Source organism: Coregonus lavaretus (assembly GCF_964263955.1).
Source record: "Coregonus lavaretus genome assembly, chromosome: 12".
Lineage (NCBI taxonomy): Eukaryota > Metazoa > Chordata > Actinopteri > Salmoniformes > Salmonidae > Coregonus > Coregonus lavaretus.
The window spans coordinates 23,425,823-23,438,408 of NC_139999.1; the positions used below are offsets into that span (position 1 = coordinate 23,425,823).

At 46.5% G+C, this 12,586-nt stretch overlaps 1 protein-coding gene across 1 annotated transcript in view; it reads left to right on the forward strand.

Annotated features, from left to right (window-relative positions):
* Positions 1-12,586, forward strand: part of cadpsa (Ca2+-dependent activator protein for secretion a) — a gene marked incomplete at both ends in the record, with an annotated part of 176,643 nt that overhangs the window by 115,034 nt on the left and 49,023 nt on the right. The window contains 4 exons of the mRNA XM_084173711.1: positions 252-375; positions 2,662-2,730; positions 8,889-9,004; positions 11,770-11,926. Of these exons, the coding sequence (XP_084029837.1) occupies positions 252-375; positions 2,662-2,730; positions 8,889-9,004; positions 11,770-11,926 (466 nt within the window). The remainder of the gene's footprint in view (positions 1-251; positions 376-2,661; positions 2,731-8,888; positions 9,005-11,769; positions 11,927-12,586) is intronic.

Below are 12,586 nucleotides of genomic sequence, written 5' to 3' on the forward strand. Positions count from 1 at the left end.
TACTCAAGTATGACAATTGAGTACTTTTTCTACTACTGTACTTAAGTACATTTAAAACCACTCAAGTAGTATTTTACTGGGTAACTTTCACTTTTAATTGAGTCATTTTCTGTTAAGGTATCTTTACTTCTACTCAAGTATGACAATTGAGTACTTTTTCCACCACTGGGGATCGCTTATGCCTGGAGCCGGCCCTGGTGGTACAGCCCTAAAAATGCATTTTTTCTACAACGTCTCCTGTTCTGTCCCAGGTGCTGATGAAGGATATAGTGACCCCTGTGCCCCAGGAGGAGGTGAAGACAGTAATCCGTAAATGTCTGGAGCAGGCAGCCTTGATCAACTACCAGCGCCTCTCAGAATATGCCAAAGTAGAAGGTAGATGACCACTTCAAATACACACTGACACACACACACCCCTCCACACACACACACACACACACACACACACACAATGCATCATCACACCGTGTCCTATACCCATAGAGTATTCTTTCACACACAGTACTGTACTGTACTATTTATGTTCTGTCGACATTTTTGTCTCCCTTCTAGCATTGTTACCACAATAGCATTGATATCTATAGGGATTATCACACGTTGTTGTTGCACAGTGACCTACAGTACTTAGGGAAAAGACACAATCAGACAGCAGTTGTGAGATACTACAGGCATCATGCCCTCTGGTGCTTTACCACATTGCCCCCTGCAGGTCAACGGTTGCACACAAACGACATGGCCTCTTAAACATCAGGGCCCAGTTTCCCGATAGCGATGGGACTTAGGCTTATGAGTATTTTAATTATGCATTGTTCCTACAACGGCTGAAGATGTAACATGTGTTTTCCAAAAGATATTGTCACATTATTCTAATGCTTACCTATAATAATGCACTAAATCACAGATTCATTTGGCACATCATTGCGCACATGTTGTTACACAAATATTTTGAGGCAAAATTACAGACAGTGTAGCCTACACAATTGAACTCAATTGACTGAATATAAAATTTATTTCAATATGATTTAAATACTGTATATAGGCCCATGTAGCCTACAGGCCTACTGTATTTATTTTTTAATGCAGTCATCTCGGTTTTAATTTGAAGCATCCTTTTTATCATTTGCTTGTTCAATTGCGAAGGCAATGGCAATTGTGTATTTGTAGTCAACTTCGTTCCAAAGTTATCAGCGGTCACAGAAAAACAGATAAACAGCTATATTTTTCGTTTAGCGGAGATCTTCTGTGTATAAAGTGAGGTGGAAGGGCATCTGACTACAGTTTGGGTTTCCAAAAAAGATAAAGATCATCTTTAGCACTGGCACTAGAAATTGGAAGGCAATGCACAAAATATAATTTTTGTGTTTTGGGAGAACTCTCCATTTAGAACTGATCTCAGGGACATTTTAAGAGGAAAGTCAAACATTCAAATACAATCAAATAATGGAAATAAGGTATTGTATTTATATTGTATTGAAAATGCAGTAGATAACTTGAAGCAAAGATTTCATACATAATTTACACAATGTGATATGTAATATTTAATATTGGCATCTTTGTATTAATATAACTGTTCTGTCCCCAGCTGCAGTAAACAGTAGAACAATACTCTGTCTTCCCCTCCTGTGGCTGCTCTTACTTTTAGATGTGCTTTTAAAGTTTAAACTCCCTTTTCATTTACAGGTGTAAATTACAATAAACTTAAGAGATGTGTATAGTAAGTAAAAATGCATTCAACTCCCCGTGAATCTGCCATCTTTATGCTGACTCCTGTGTGCCTCAGCTTTTCTCTGGGCCAGTCAACCCACTTTCCCTCTCCTCTCGCACACCGTTGCAGCTTCAAGGTGGGGTGATGCTCTGAAGCAACAATTCCTCCTTTCCTTGTTTCCTCTCCTTTGTTCTGAAATAACATTCATCTTCTGTTCACCGCCTCCCACCCTCTCTGCTTTCCTCCTCCTTGTCTATTGGCTTTGCTGCTTCACTCCAAGCCCCTTGTAGTGTGAACACAAGTCAGGAAGGCCAATACACAAGGCATGCTGGGATTGCCCTCTGCAGCAACCCTGTCTGTTGCATGTCCCAGGTTTTCTTTACTAGGCATACAGAACTGGCTTACAAACTAAATCATGTGCTGGAATATATTTCTAGGTGTGTGTAGCTTTGACTACATTCACCTATACTGTTTTACTGGAAATATCTAGTCTCAAATTCAGCTCTTCTCTATTCCGGTCAGTTTCTATAAAGAAATACCTGAGGGTGCCGAAGATACTGAAGGAGATGCCCCTTAGTATCTTAGAGTGGAAATACTGCAGAAAAATCCTGTTCCTCATAAACATTTGCTTGTTTGTTGCCTTGATCGGGAAAAACTCAAACTTGATAGAAACGTCTCCCACCTTAATACCATTTGGCATGAATGGTTAAACAAAAGTGTGTACAAAGGCGACCGCCAGCCCGCACGCCCTTTGTCCACCCACCCACTCTCCTCCACATTCGACACTTCGGGCCCATCCCAAACCTTCTCCTCAGTCGTCAAACCCCACCCTCCACCACCACCATCTCCACAGAGAACCCTGTGGGGACCCCTAACCCCCACATGCAGCTACCCTCAGAACTCTGACCTCTCCTCCTCTGACCCCAGCCTCTTGCATGCCCGATCCTCTCTTGTAGGGAAAAAGAGAGAAATGTATGAGCATCCTGTCTTCTGCTTGGCGTCTCAAGTGATGGATTTAACCATTCGTGAGTACCTTCCTCTCCTGCTCCACACTCCTCCACCCCTTCCTCTTCCTCCCCTTTCCTCAACCATGTTTTTCTGTTTTCAACATCTCTCCATTTGCACTTACCACCATTCATTGCTGCCCTCTTAACCAATCTCTCGCTCTCGCTCTCGCTCTCGCTCTCGCTCTCGCTTCTCTCAAGTCCTTTGCCTTTTGATCTGTTGCTTCTGTCTGTGAAAGGCACCTTCAAGAGATCCAGGCCCAGGGTCTGTGTCTGTCTGTCTGTCTGTTAGGTCCTAGCAAGGCAAGCCAGGACCAAGGCTCCAACAGTCTGTGAAGATCATGAGATATCTTATCTACTGTATCTGTCAGCTTATTTTTCTGTTCCCATGCCTGTCTGCGACTTGAATGCATTTTTACTTTGCTTCTGTGTAAACCCCCCTCAGTCCTGTTGAACCATGTCCCACTAGTACAGTACATGATACAGGTACACCATACAGCTACTGTACCATAGAGAACATTGTCATGACTTTCCCTGTTTGTATCAGTTCACACTGGGGAGGGGGGGGGGGTTGTTTGGACCACTGTCTGTATATGTTTTACTGTTTGAAGCTATATGTGTGTCTATGTCGTACTACTGGTAAACATCAGATCTGGAGAGGAGAACCCTTGTGTGAAGGGTGAAAGGTGTTACTCAACCACTTGTTTTCTGGACTTCCACTCTATCCTGCTCTTATGCTTTCATTACTGACTATCCACTCTTCTCTCTCTTTCTCTCACTCCCACCTTCCCTCTCTCTCCTTCTCTGCTCTCCCTCTCTCCTGCTCTCTCCTAGCGGAGAAAACTCAGAAAGATAAGAAAGATCAAAAGGATCAGGATCCAGGTGACATCATCCTATATATGAGCATATCCTAACCCAGTTAGAGACATAGCAACATAACATCTCACAGCCTTCCTGAGGCACGACCTGGGAAAGTTACAGGAATGTTGTGACAGCGTTATGTCTCCACACCCCTGTCCTGTAGTTTCCCATGTACCTGCACTGCATTCCAGTGATGGAGATGCAGCCCTCCCCAGTGGGTGACTGTGGTAACCCTAACTGTCAAGTCCCCTCTCTAGCCCTCCTGTTAAGACCACTCATCTGTGGAGTAGCTCCACCAATGGGCCTCCTCTGAATTATCTTAAAATGCTTCCACTTTCCTACAATGATGCTTCCTCTTTCCTACAAAAATAATAATAATGTCAAGAAGGAGGGGAAGAAAAGAAGTGAGGGAATGAGGAAGGGAGGAAAAGAGAAGATGGAGGGAATTAGCAAACAAATGAACAGAGAGAACAATTTTAAGACCATTCAGACCATTGCCATTGAGTATCTCACTTGTGTGATTGAAACCTGCAGAGGTAGCACTGCTTTATTGCAAGCTTCAATAAATGTAAGACAGCAGTGTTTGAATTCATAAGTTGTGCAATGAAAGTATTACTTCCTCTGCAGAAAGTGCATGAACTATAGTCTATAAACATCTCCATGTCACGTTCGTTTAATGACGGGACAGACCAAGGCGCAGCGTGATATACGTACATGTTTATTAAACCAATAAACACTCGACAAAACAATAAACGAAACGAAACGTGAAGTCCAAGGTAGCACACACAACATACCTTACAAGGAACAAGATCCCACAACCCACTAGTGCCAATAGGCTGCCTAAGTATGATCCCCAATCAGAGACAACGAGCTACAGCTGCCTCTGATTGGGAACCACACCGGCCAACATAGATCTACACATAATAGATCAAAACATAGAAAACACCACAAAGAATATACACACCCTGACTCAACATATAAGAGTCCCCTGAGTCAGGGCGTGACAGTACCCCCCCCCCCCAAAGGTGCGGACTCCGACCGCACCAACCTGACATGACAGGGAAGTGTCCGGGTGGGCATTACGCCTCGGAGGCGGATCCGGCTCCGGGCGTGACGACCACAATCTCTCCTCCCCCCATTACGCCCCTGGTCCGGTCTGGACCTCAGCGCGCCGCTTCCCCTCTCCTTCCTCCCACGATACACCAGACCCTGTCTGGACCCTGGTGTGAGAGACCCCGAACCTGGAGAGGGGCTGACGTCAGGCTCCGGACTGGAGCCGCTGACCGGAGCTGGACTAGGCACCGGTGGAGCGGACTGCTCTGGCTCCGGAGTGGAGCCGCTGACCGGAGCAGAATCAGGCACCGGTGGAGCGGACTGCTCTGGTTCCGGAGTGGAACAGCTGACCGGAACTGGATCAGGCACCGGTGGAACGGGCACGGGCCATGCCGGACTGGCGAAGCGCACCACTGGCTTGGTGCGAGGAGCAGGAACAGGCCGGGCTTGACTGGCGACGCGCACCACTGGCTTGGTGCGAGGAGCAGGAACAGGCCGGGCCGGACTGGCGACGCGCACCACTGTCTTGGTGCGAGGAGCAGGAACAGGCCGGGCCGGACTGGCGACGCGCACCACTAGCTTTGTGCGAGGAGCAGGAACAGGCCGGGCCGGACTGGCGACGCGCACCACTGGCTTGGTGCAAGGAGCAGGAACGGGCCGGGCCGGACTGTGAAGGCGGACTGGAGGTCTGGAGCGGAGAGCTGGCACAACCCGTCCTGGCTGGCTGCCCACTTTCACACTACACGTGCGGGGCGCTGGCACAGGACGCACTGGGCTGTGCACGCGCACTGGCGATACCGTTCGTAGAACTGGCGCAGGATATGCGGGACTGAGGAGGCGTACTGGAGACCAGGAGCGTTGAGCCGGCACACCCCGTCCTGGCTGGATGCCCATCTTCGCACGGCACGTGCGTGGTGCAAGCAGAGGACGTATAGGACTGTGCCGGCGCACTGGCGACACAGTACGTAGCTCTGCATAACACGGAGCTTGCCCAGTCATACGCTTCCTCGCGTGAGTACGGGGAGTTGGCTCTGCTCTAACCCTAGGCTCCGCCAACCACCCTGTGTGCCCCCCCAAACATTTTCTTGGGGCTGCTTCTCGGGCTTCCTCCTCGACCGGTCTCCTCCGAGTTGCCATTGCTCCTCTCCTGCCTGGGCATCTACCTTAGCCCATGGTCCTTTCCCCACGAATATCTCCTCCCATGACCACAAATTGGCCACCTGTGACATGGCCATCCGCTCCGCCTGGACACGCTGCTTGGTCCTCGTTTGGTGGGATCTTCTGTCACGTTCGTTTAATGACGGGACAGACCAAGGCGCAGCGTGATATACGTACATGTTTATTAAACCAATAAACACTTGACAAAACAAGAAACGAAACGTGAAGTCCAAGGTAGCACACACAACATACCTTACAAGGAACAAGATCCCACAACCCACTAGTGCCAATAGGCTGCCTAAGTATGATCCCCAATCAGAGACAACGAGCTACAGCTGCCTCTGATTGGGAACCACACCGGCCAACATAGATCTACACATAATAGATCAAAACATAGAAAACACCACAAAGAATATACACACCCTGACTCAACATATAAGAGTCCCCTGAGTCAGGGCGTGACACTCCAATGTACTAAAATGCAAAGGATTTGAATAAAAACCTAATATCAAAGTTTGGTTACAAAATATGACTGATGAGACGGTTTGGATATTCTGGCTGATATTGTCCATATGACCATAATGTTCTATCAATGGCAATTTTGATAGATTGGAAATAAGTAAGTGAAGCAAGATGATATCGTAGATCATGATAGCACATAGTCTTCATCATTATTAATGTCACTTCAGACTGTTTCAGGTTCACAGTCTTGCTGGTGTCACTGTGTGAGATGTAATTAATCATTAAATGTCACTGATTAGACGGCGCTCACACCTGGTTTCCCAGGTCTAAATCAGTAACTGACTAAAAAAGAAGCGGACATCCCTTATACTGTAGAATGTGGCAATACTGAGTTTCTGTTATAGAAGATCTAGGTGTTTGGCCTTGCCCCTCACCTCACCTGTATCACTCCAGCACCCATGCCCCTTCATTGACCAATGGAAGAAATTACCTTTGTGTTTGCGGGCATTCTTTTAAACCCTCCATCCATACTGGTGAACAGACCATAATTTCAACACAGGCAATCCTCTGGCCACAGTCCAGTCCACAGACACCACTGGGCTTAAAGTGCTCTGCCAGTGTGTGTGGGTCACAGAGCTGTACCTCTGTACACTGCCAATGAAACCCCTGCTACTACAGAGCCTCACTAGCACAATGACAGATGTGTGTGCTGGACAAAGAGCAGAAGCAGCGTGGAGAGGACATGGTCTTTGCCTCATTTCTTCAAGTGTAGAAGTCCACATTGTCACATTAATCTCTCCATTTTACTGGGACTGTAAAGAGAAATGGAAAATAAGTCAAGTAAGCCAGTGTTGTTGTGAAAAGTCTGTCCGACTGATTCATTAAGAGGGTGAATCAGGCATATCTAAAGATGTTTGACCCTCAGATGCCCTGAAGTCTGAACGAGCACCCAATATGTTATTGTATAGGCTCCTACGCAGTTCTCCAGTTACCTATGCTGACTCTTTCTCTCACATATACCATCTCTTCACCATATTTATTATTATTTTATCTATTTCAAAAGCAAACATTTATGTGTAGTATCATCACAACCTCATTGGTCAGTTGAGCTGGTTGTGTTTCGTCACATGATCGCTGTAGACTGAATTGGTATCCATTGAGTAAAGTATGTGAACTAGAGGTCTTCACGTGTCCAAAGTTGGACCTGGGGTTTTTCACACCCGGGCCCAATATGCAAAAATAAATTTAAAAAGTGTAGAGACCCGTTCCGAACAGACCTGAGGACAACTAGATCTGTTCCGTATAGACCTGGTCGGATCCAGACCCAGTCCGATCCGAGTGAGGGAAGCCGCAGAAAAGTGATTTTTTTAAGCTACTTTATTAACCGGAGCTGATAAAGTGCGAGAGGAGGGAGAGAGAGGTCCCGCTCTAGCAGGCGGGGGAGGGGCCATACTGTGAGCGAGTGACACGGGGAGCAGGGAGGAGGGAGGGAGGAGGGAGGGAGAGACTAGAGACAGCAACCAACCAAGCCGATAGTGGACTAATAACTGCCATAGCTAGGTTATTTATCATCAAATATGATTACGTAGTACCTGTCTTGACTGTATCAAACCGGGAGAAGCTAGTTAAGCTAGCTAACGTTAGCTAGCTAGGCTAATTGAGGCTGCAGTGCATGCGTTTTCTCATCCTACAGTTACAAATAACAACAACTCCATTCAGAATATTAAGTAGCAGCCTACCGGTTGGCTCTTGGTCGTTGTAGCCTATCCTTCTCCTTTAACTTTTAATTCCGTCATTTAAATTCCATCTTCCATTGATTAGATATCTCCTAACTTTTGCCACACGGAGGCTCTATGACTGTAGCCTATTGCCGCTTTGATGACTTACGATTGGCCAACAACAAGCTACACGCGCCACGCTCCACTCTCGTGAAAAGCAAGAGCAGCAGCATACATGATAAAATATATCTCTCTTTCTCTCTCTACTGCAGCAGTCGCGTTCGGATCTGTACAGGCCCTTCCGGACAAGTCAGTTAAGATTACAGACATCCGAGACCCGTGACAATCAGATCAGACCCGTGACATTATTTAAAATTCTGGAACAGGACCCGCTCGGGTCCCAGATCGGGTCTCCGGTATCCGGGTACAGGTGGATCCGTGAAGACCTCTAATGTGAACAGCAGACTTTCATTGTGTATTTTGTTCTTCAAGATGGATTTGATGTAAAAACCTGCCAATACTTGCACTCTACACTTTCTTAGTGGTTATATTTATCCTGGTTTTCACAGTTATCCTACTTAGCAGGGGAAAAGTACCAGACTTCAGGGAGAGTCGTTTTGCATATCACATGTTAAACATGAGCATCTCACATAAGCAACATTCAAAGTGTGGATGTCAGCACATACCGAACATGAGCGATGCACGACGTTCTGCACATTTTGCATGATAACTGTAGAACATATCCATTGTTTTCCCTGTTTTAATTTGTCTCATTATACCTGCATTGTTCTAGATGGTGGTATTACAGTGTTGCCCTAGGAGGCTTACACAACAGCCCAACATTAGCATCATGTTGAACAGACGTTGAGGGGAAGTTTTACAGCCATGTATCTCCCTCCATATTGACCTGTGACCTTTGTGCTTCAGAGAATGTAGGGCGCTTAGTCACCCCTGCCAAAAAGCTGGAGGACACCATACGTCTGGCCGAGCTGGTCATCGAGGTCCTCCAACAGAACGAGGAGCACCACGCAGAGGTGAGTACAGTCCACATACATGAATCCAAGGTCAGTTATTATCAGAGCAGAGAGTTAAGAACTACAGAGAACCATGTGGCATTTATTCTGTCTCTGACTCTGTTTAACAGGCTACAGTCACAGTCGGTACAGTATTTACATCAGTTTTTTTTACCTCCATATCTCACCGGTGCATGCTATCCAGACCGCATTGGCCTGCACGGTAGGGGGTCAAGGTGTGGGTTTAAAGGTCAAAATGGTTGCATCACTCCTCACTCCTCTATTTCATGTGCACCAGGCATCGTTTGGGAGGACAACGTTGAGCAGTGCACAGTTTGACTGGGGGACTTCTGATTTGGTCACTCTGTTTCCTGTACAGGCCTCCTAGAAGGGAATACCCAACAGGGCTTTAATTAACCCTATTACATCATATCCTACCCTAGGCGCTAGGAAGGTTTTCCCGGTGATGTCACAAGTTGCTCTTCCTGTAAATGAGGGTGTCCCCAACAGAAGTTGCATGGTGCTGGTAGAGCGGTGTAGTGTAGTGTAGTGGAGTGTAGTGGAGTGTAGTGTAGTGTAGTGGAGGTTGGGTGTGATGATGATTCAGACTCTATCATCCTGTTGTTGCATCACACTGTATTTGTACTCTTTCTGGAAATGTGAAGAGAATTTACAGACCTCAGCGACCCATTTTTAACACCAACTGTGTCTATTGATTATGTGAAGGCTAGTCCAAGTGCATGGTTTTCCTCATGCATATTATGTTTACTCACAAAAGAGAATGTAGACTTTTTTTTTAACAGACCTTGAGCTCTTGAGTATGGTTGGTAAATTAAACTACTATTTTGTTCTCCATTGGTTTGTATCATGTCTTTCTTTCACTGTCATCATCACATATTTCCTGCCAACTAACCATTAGAAGGAAAAAGTCAACACAGGGATGTGAACTTTGCAGAAGTATACTTGGCTGAACCACTTCCTGTTCTCTTATTGTTTGTTTTGTTTGCGGGGAATGTTCGGACAGGGCAAAGAGGTATGTGATAGATCCTCAAATCCTGATAACATGACCCCTTATCCCTGCCACCCCCCACCTGCCATGACCCCTAACCCCTGTCACCCCCCCACCTGCCATGACCCCTAACCCCTGCCACCCTCCACCTCCCATATTATGTGATGTACTGAAGATGCCCAATGCCCAGGGATAATCTTAACTGTTCCCATCTCTCTTCCTAGTATTACCCCAACTTCTTCCCTTATACTTGTTTTCAGCCCATCCTGGAGAGTTGTGCAAGTGCTTGTGCAGCACAAAAGGTTGCCTTTGGTGAAAAAGCATCCTCAACAAGCACTGTGGCAGTGTCCCTGTCTATCATACTCAGATCCCTCCCACTGAAATACCCCCCGACCACATCACTCCGCCCCTCCCCACTTGGTATGGTGCAGTTTTATCTGTCCATCCCAACTGCCACAGCCAACTCTGGTCCCATCCTGTCAGTGAAAGGCCTGATCTGTGGTGCTGTGTGTTTGGGGAAAGCTGTGTGACAGGTAAGAGAGGTGATCCAGTCACCTCCACCCAACAAGCTGATCCTCCTCCATTGTAGACCTGATTACTCTCAATGGAAAAAGCATGTCATTTGTCTGAGGTAACGTGACCCCTCTATCCCCTCTTGCATTTCTCAAAATGCATTGTGTGTGAATTTTCCCATCAAAAATTAACACTAACTCTGTCAATAGACCAGCATAACCAGAAATAGACACATCTTCCACTCCTTCTCAACCCAGTACCCTCAGTCACCTTATCCATGTACAAGTCAGTTTGAGTCAATTCCATTTTTATTCAAGTCAATTGGCGAATCTAATAACATTTCTGTGTATAGTGTATGCCATGGCAAATACAGTTCATGAATTGACTTGAATGGAAATTAAACCAACCTTAACTGTTACCCAATGTGGAGAATCAGTAGATGCTCCCACTGCTCGAGGCCTGTAATGACAGTTTTATTTATGGTTACGAGCCTCTCCATTTTGACCCTGAGTCTGTTGCTGGTTGCTGCTGGCGCTGTCATGCCAACTGTCCCATGCCAGAGTGCATGACGCCCATGGGAACATTCACATCACAGAGGTGTGACGATGTGAATGTCTGACTGGCCCAGATGACCATGGGCAGGGAGAGGGGAAGCATGGGAGGATGAGTGTTAACCTGCATGAGACCAGCCCGTTCCAGACTCTGTCACTCCACTGATTCGGTCTATCCTATGGGGAGGCTCAGAGCAGCGCTGTATGAATGACTTAGTCAAGGAGCCGTGTCTACACAGCTCTCTGTGTGTCTCTCTCTGTGGGCCAACAGAACAGCGCACGTTTAGCCGTGCTCGAGCGCAGAACTGAAACACTGTGCTCAAAGCTGTAAAGTGTCCCCCAGAGATCTCTGTGTGATGCCTCAGAGGTGACAACTTGACTCTTACTGTGAAAACAAGAGAAGAAAAGAGCCCTTATATAGATCGGTGGAGTAACATTATCTTCCCTTCCTCTCTAGAGAATGACACTTTGAGGCTTGTATTATATTTGCATATTCTTATCCTCCATTTGTGTTTCTGTCCCTCTATCTTTGTCTGTTTCTCCACCTGCCTCCCTTTCCCCCTCTTTCACCCTCTATTTATTTTCCTCAAACTTCCTTTATCTGCACATTCCTCTCCTTCTCTCTACCGTGTATCTCTTTCTTTCATACCCCCTTCTCTCCTTTCTCTTTGTCTATGTATTGTTCTTTTCTCTTTCATTCTACACTCCTTCTCTCTCTCTAGGCGTTTGCGTGGTGGTCAGACCTGATGGTGGAGCATGCAGAGACCTTCCTGTCTCTGTATGCAGTGGACATGGATGCTGCACTGGAGGTTCAGCCCCCTGACAGCTGGGACAGCTTCCCTCTCTTCCAGCTGCTCAATGACTTCTTGAGGACCGACCGTGAGTGGCTCCAACCCCGGCCCAGGCCCTGAACCAGGGCTACATTATGAACAGACACACACACCGTTTAGCACTACAGAACCATACAGTACACACAGTACACACAGAACACACAGCACATACAGTACATACAGCACACACAGTACATACAGTACACACAGCACACACAGCACACACAGCACACACAGCACATACAGCACACACAGTACATACAGCACACACAGTACACACAGTACATACAGTACACACAGCACATACAGCACACACAGCACATACAGTACATAAAGCACACACAGTACATACAGCACACACACAGTACACATAGCACATACAGCACACAGCACATACAGTACATACAGCACATACAGCACATACAGCACACACAGCACACACAGCACATACAGCACATAGAGTACATACAGTACAAACAGCACATACAGAACACACAGCACATTTATGTGCTGTGTGTTCTGTGTGTGCTGTGTATGGGTGGTCCTCTGTAGCTCAGCTGGTAGAGCACAGCGCTTGTAACGCCTAGGTAGTGGGTTCGATCCCCGGGACCACCCATAAAAAATAAAAATAAATGGTATGTATGCACGCATGACTGTAAGTCGCTTTGGATAAAAGTGTCTGCTAAATGGCTTATTATTATTATTATAC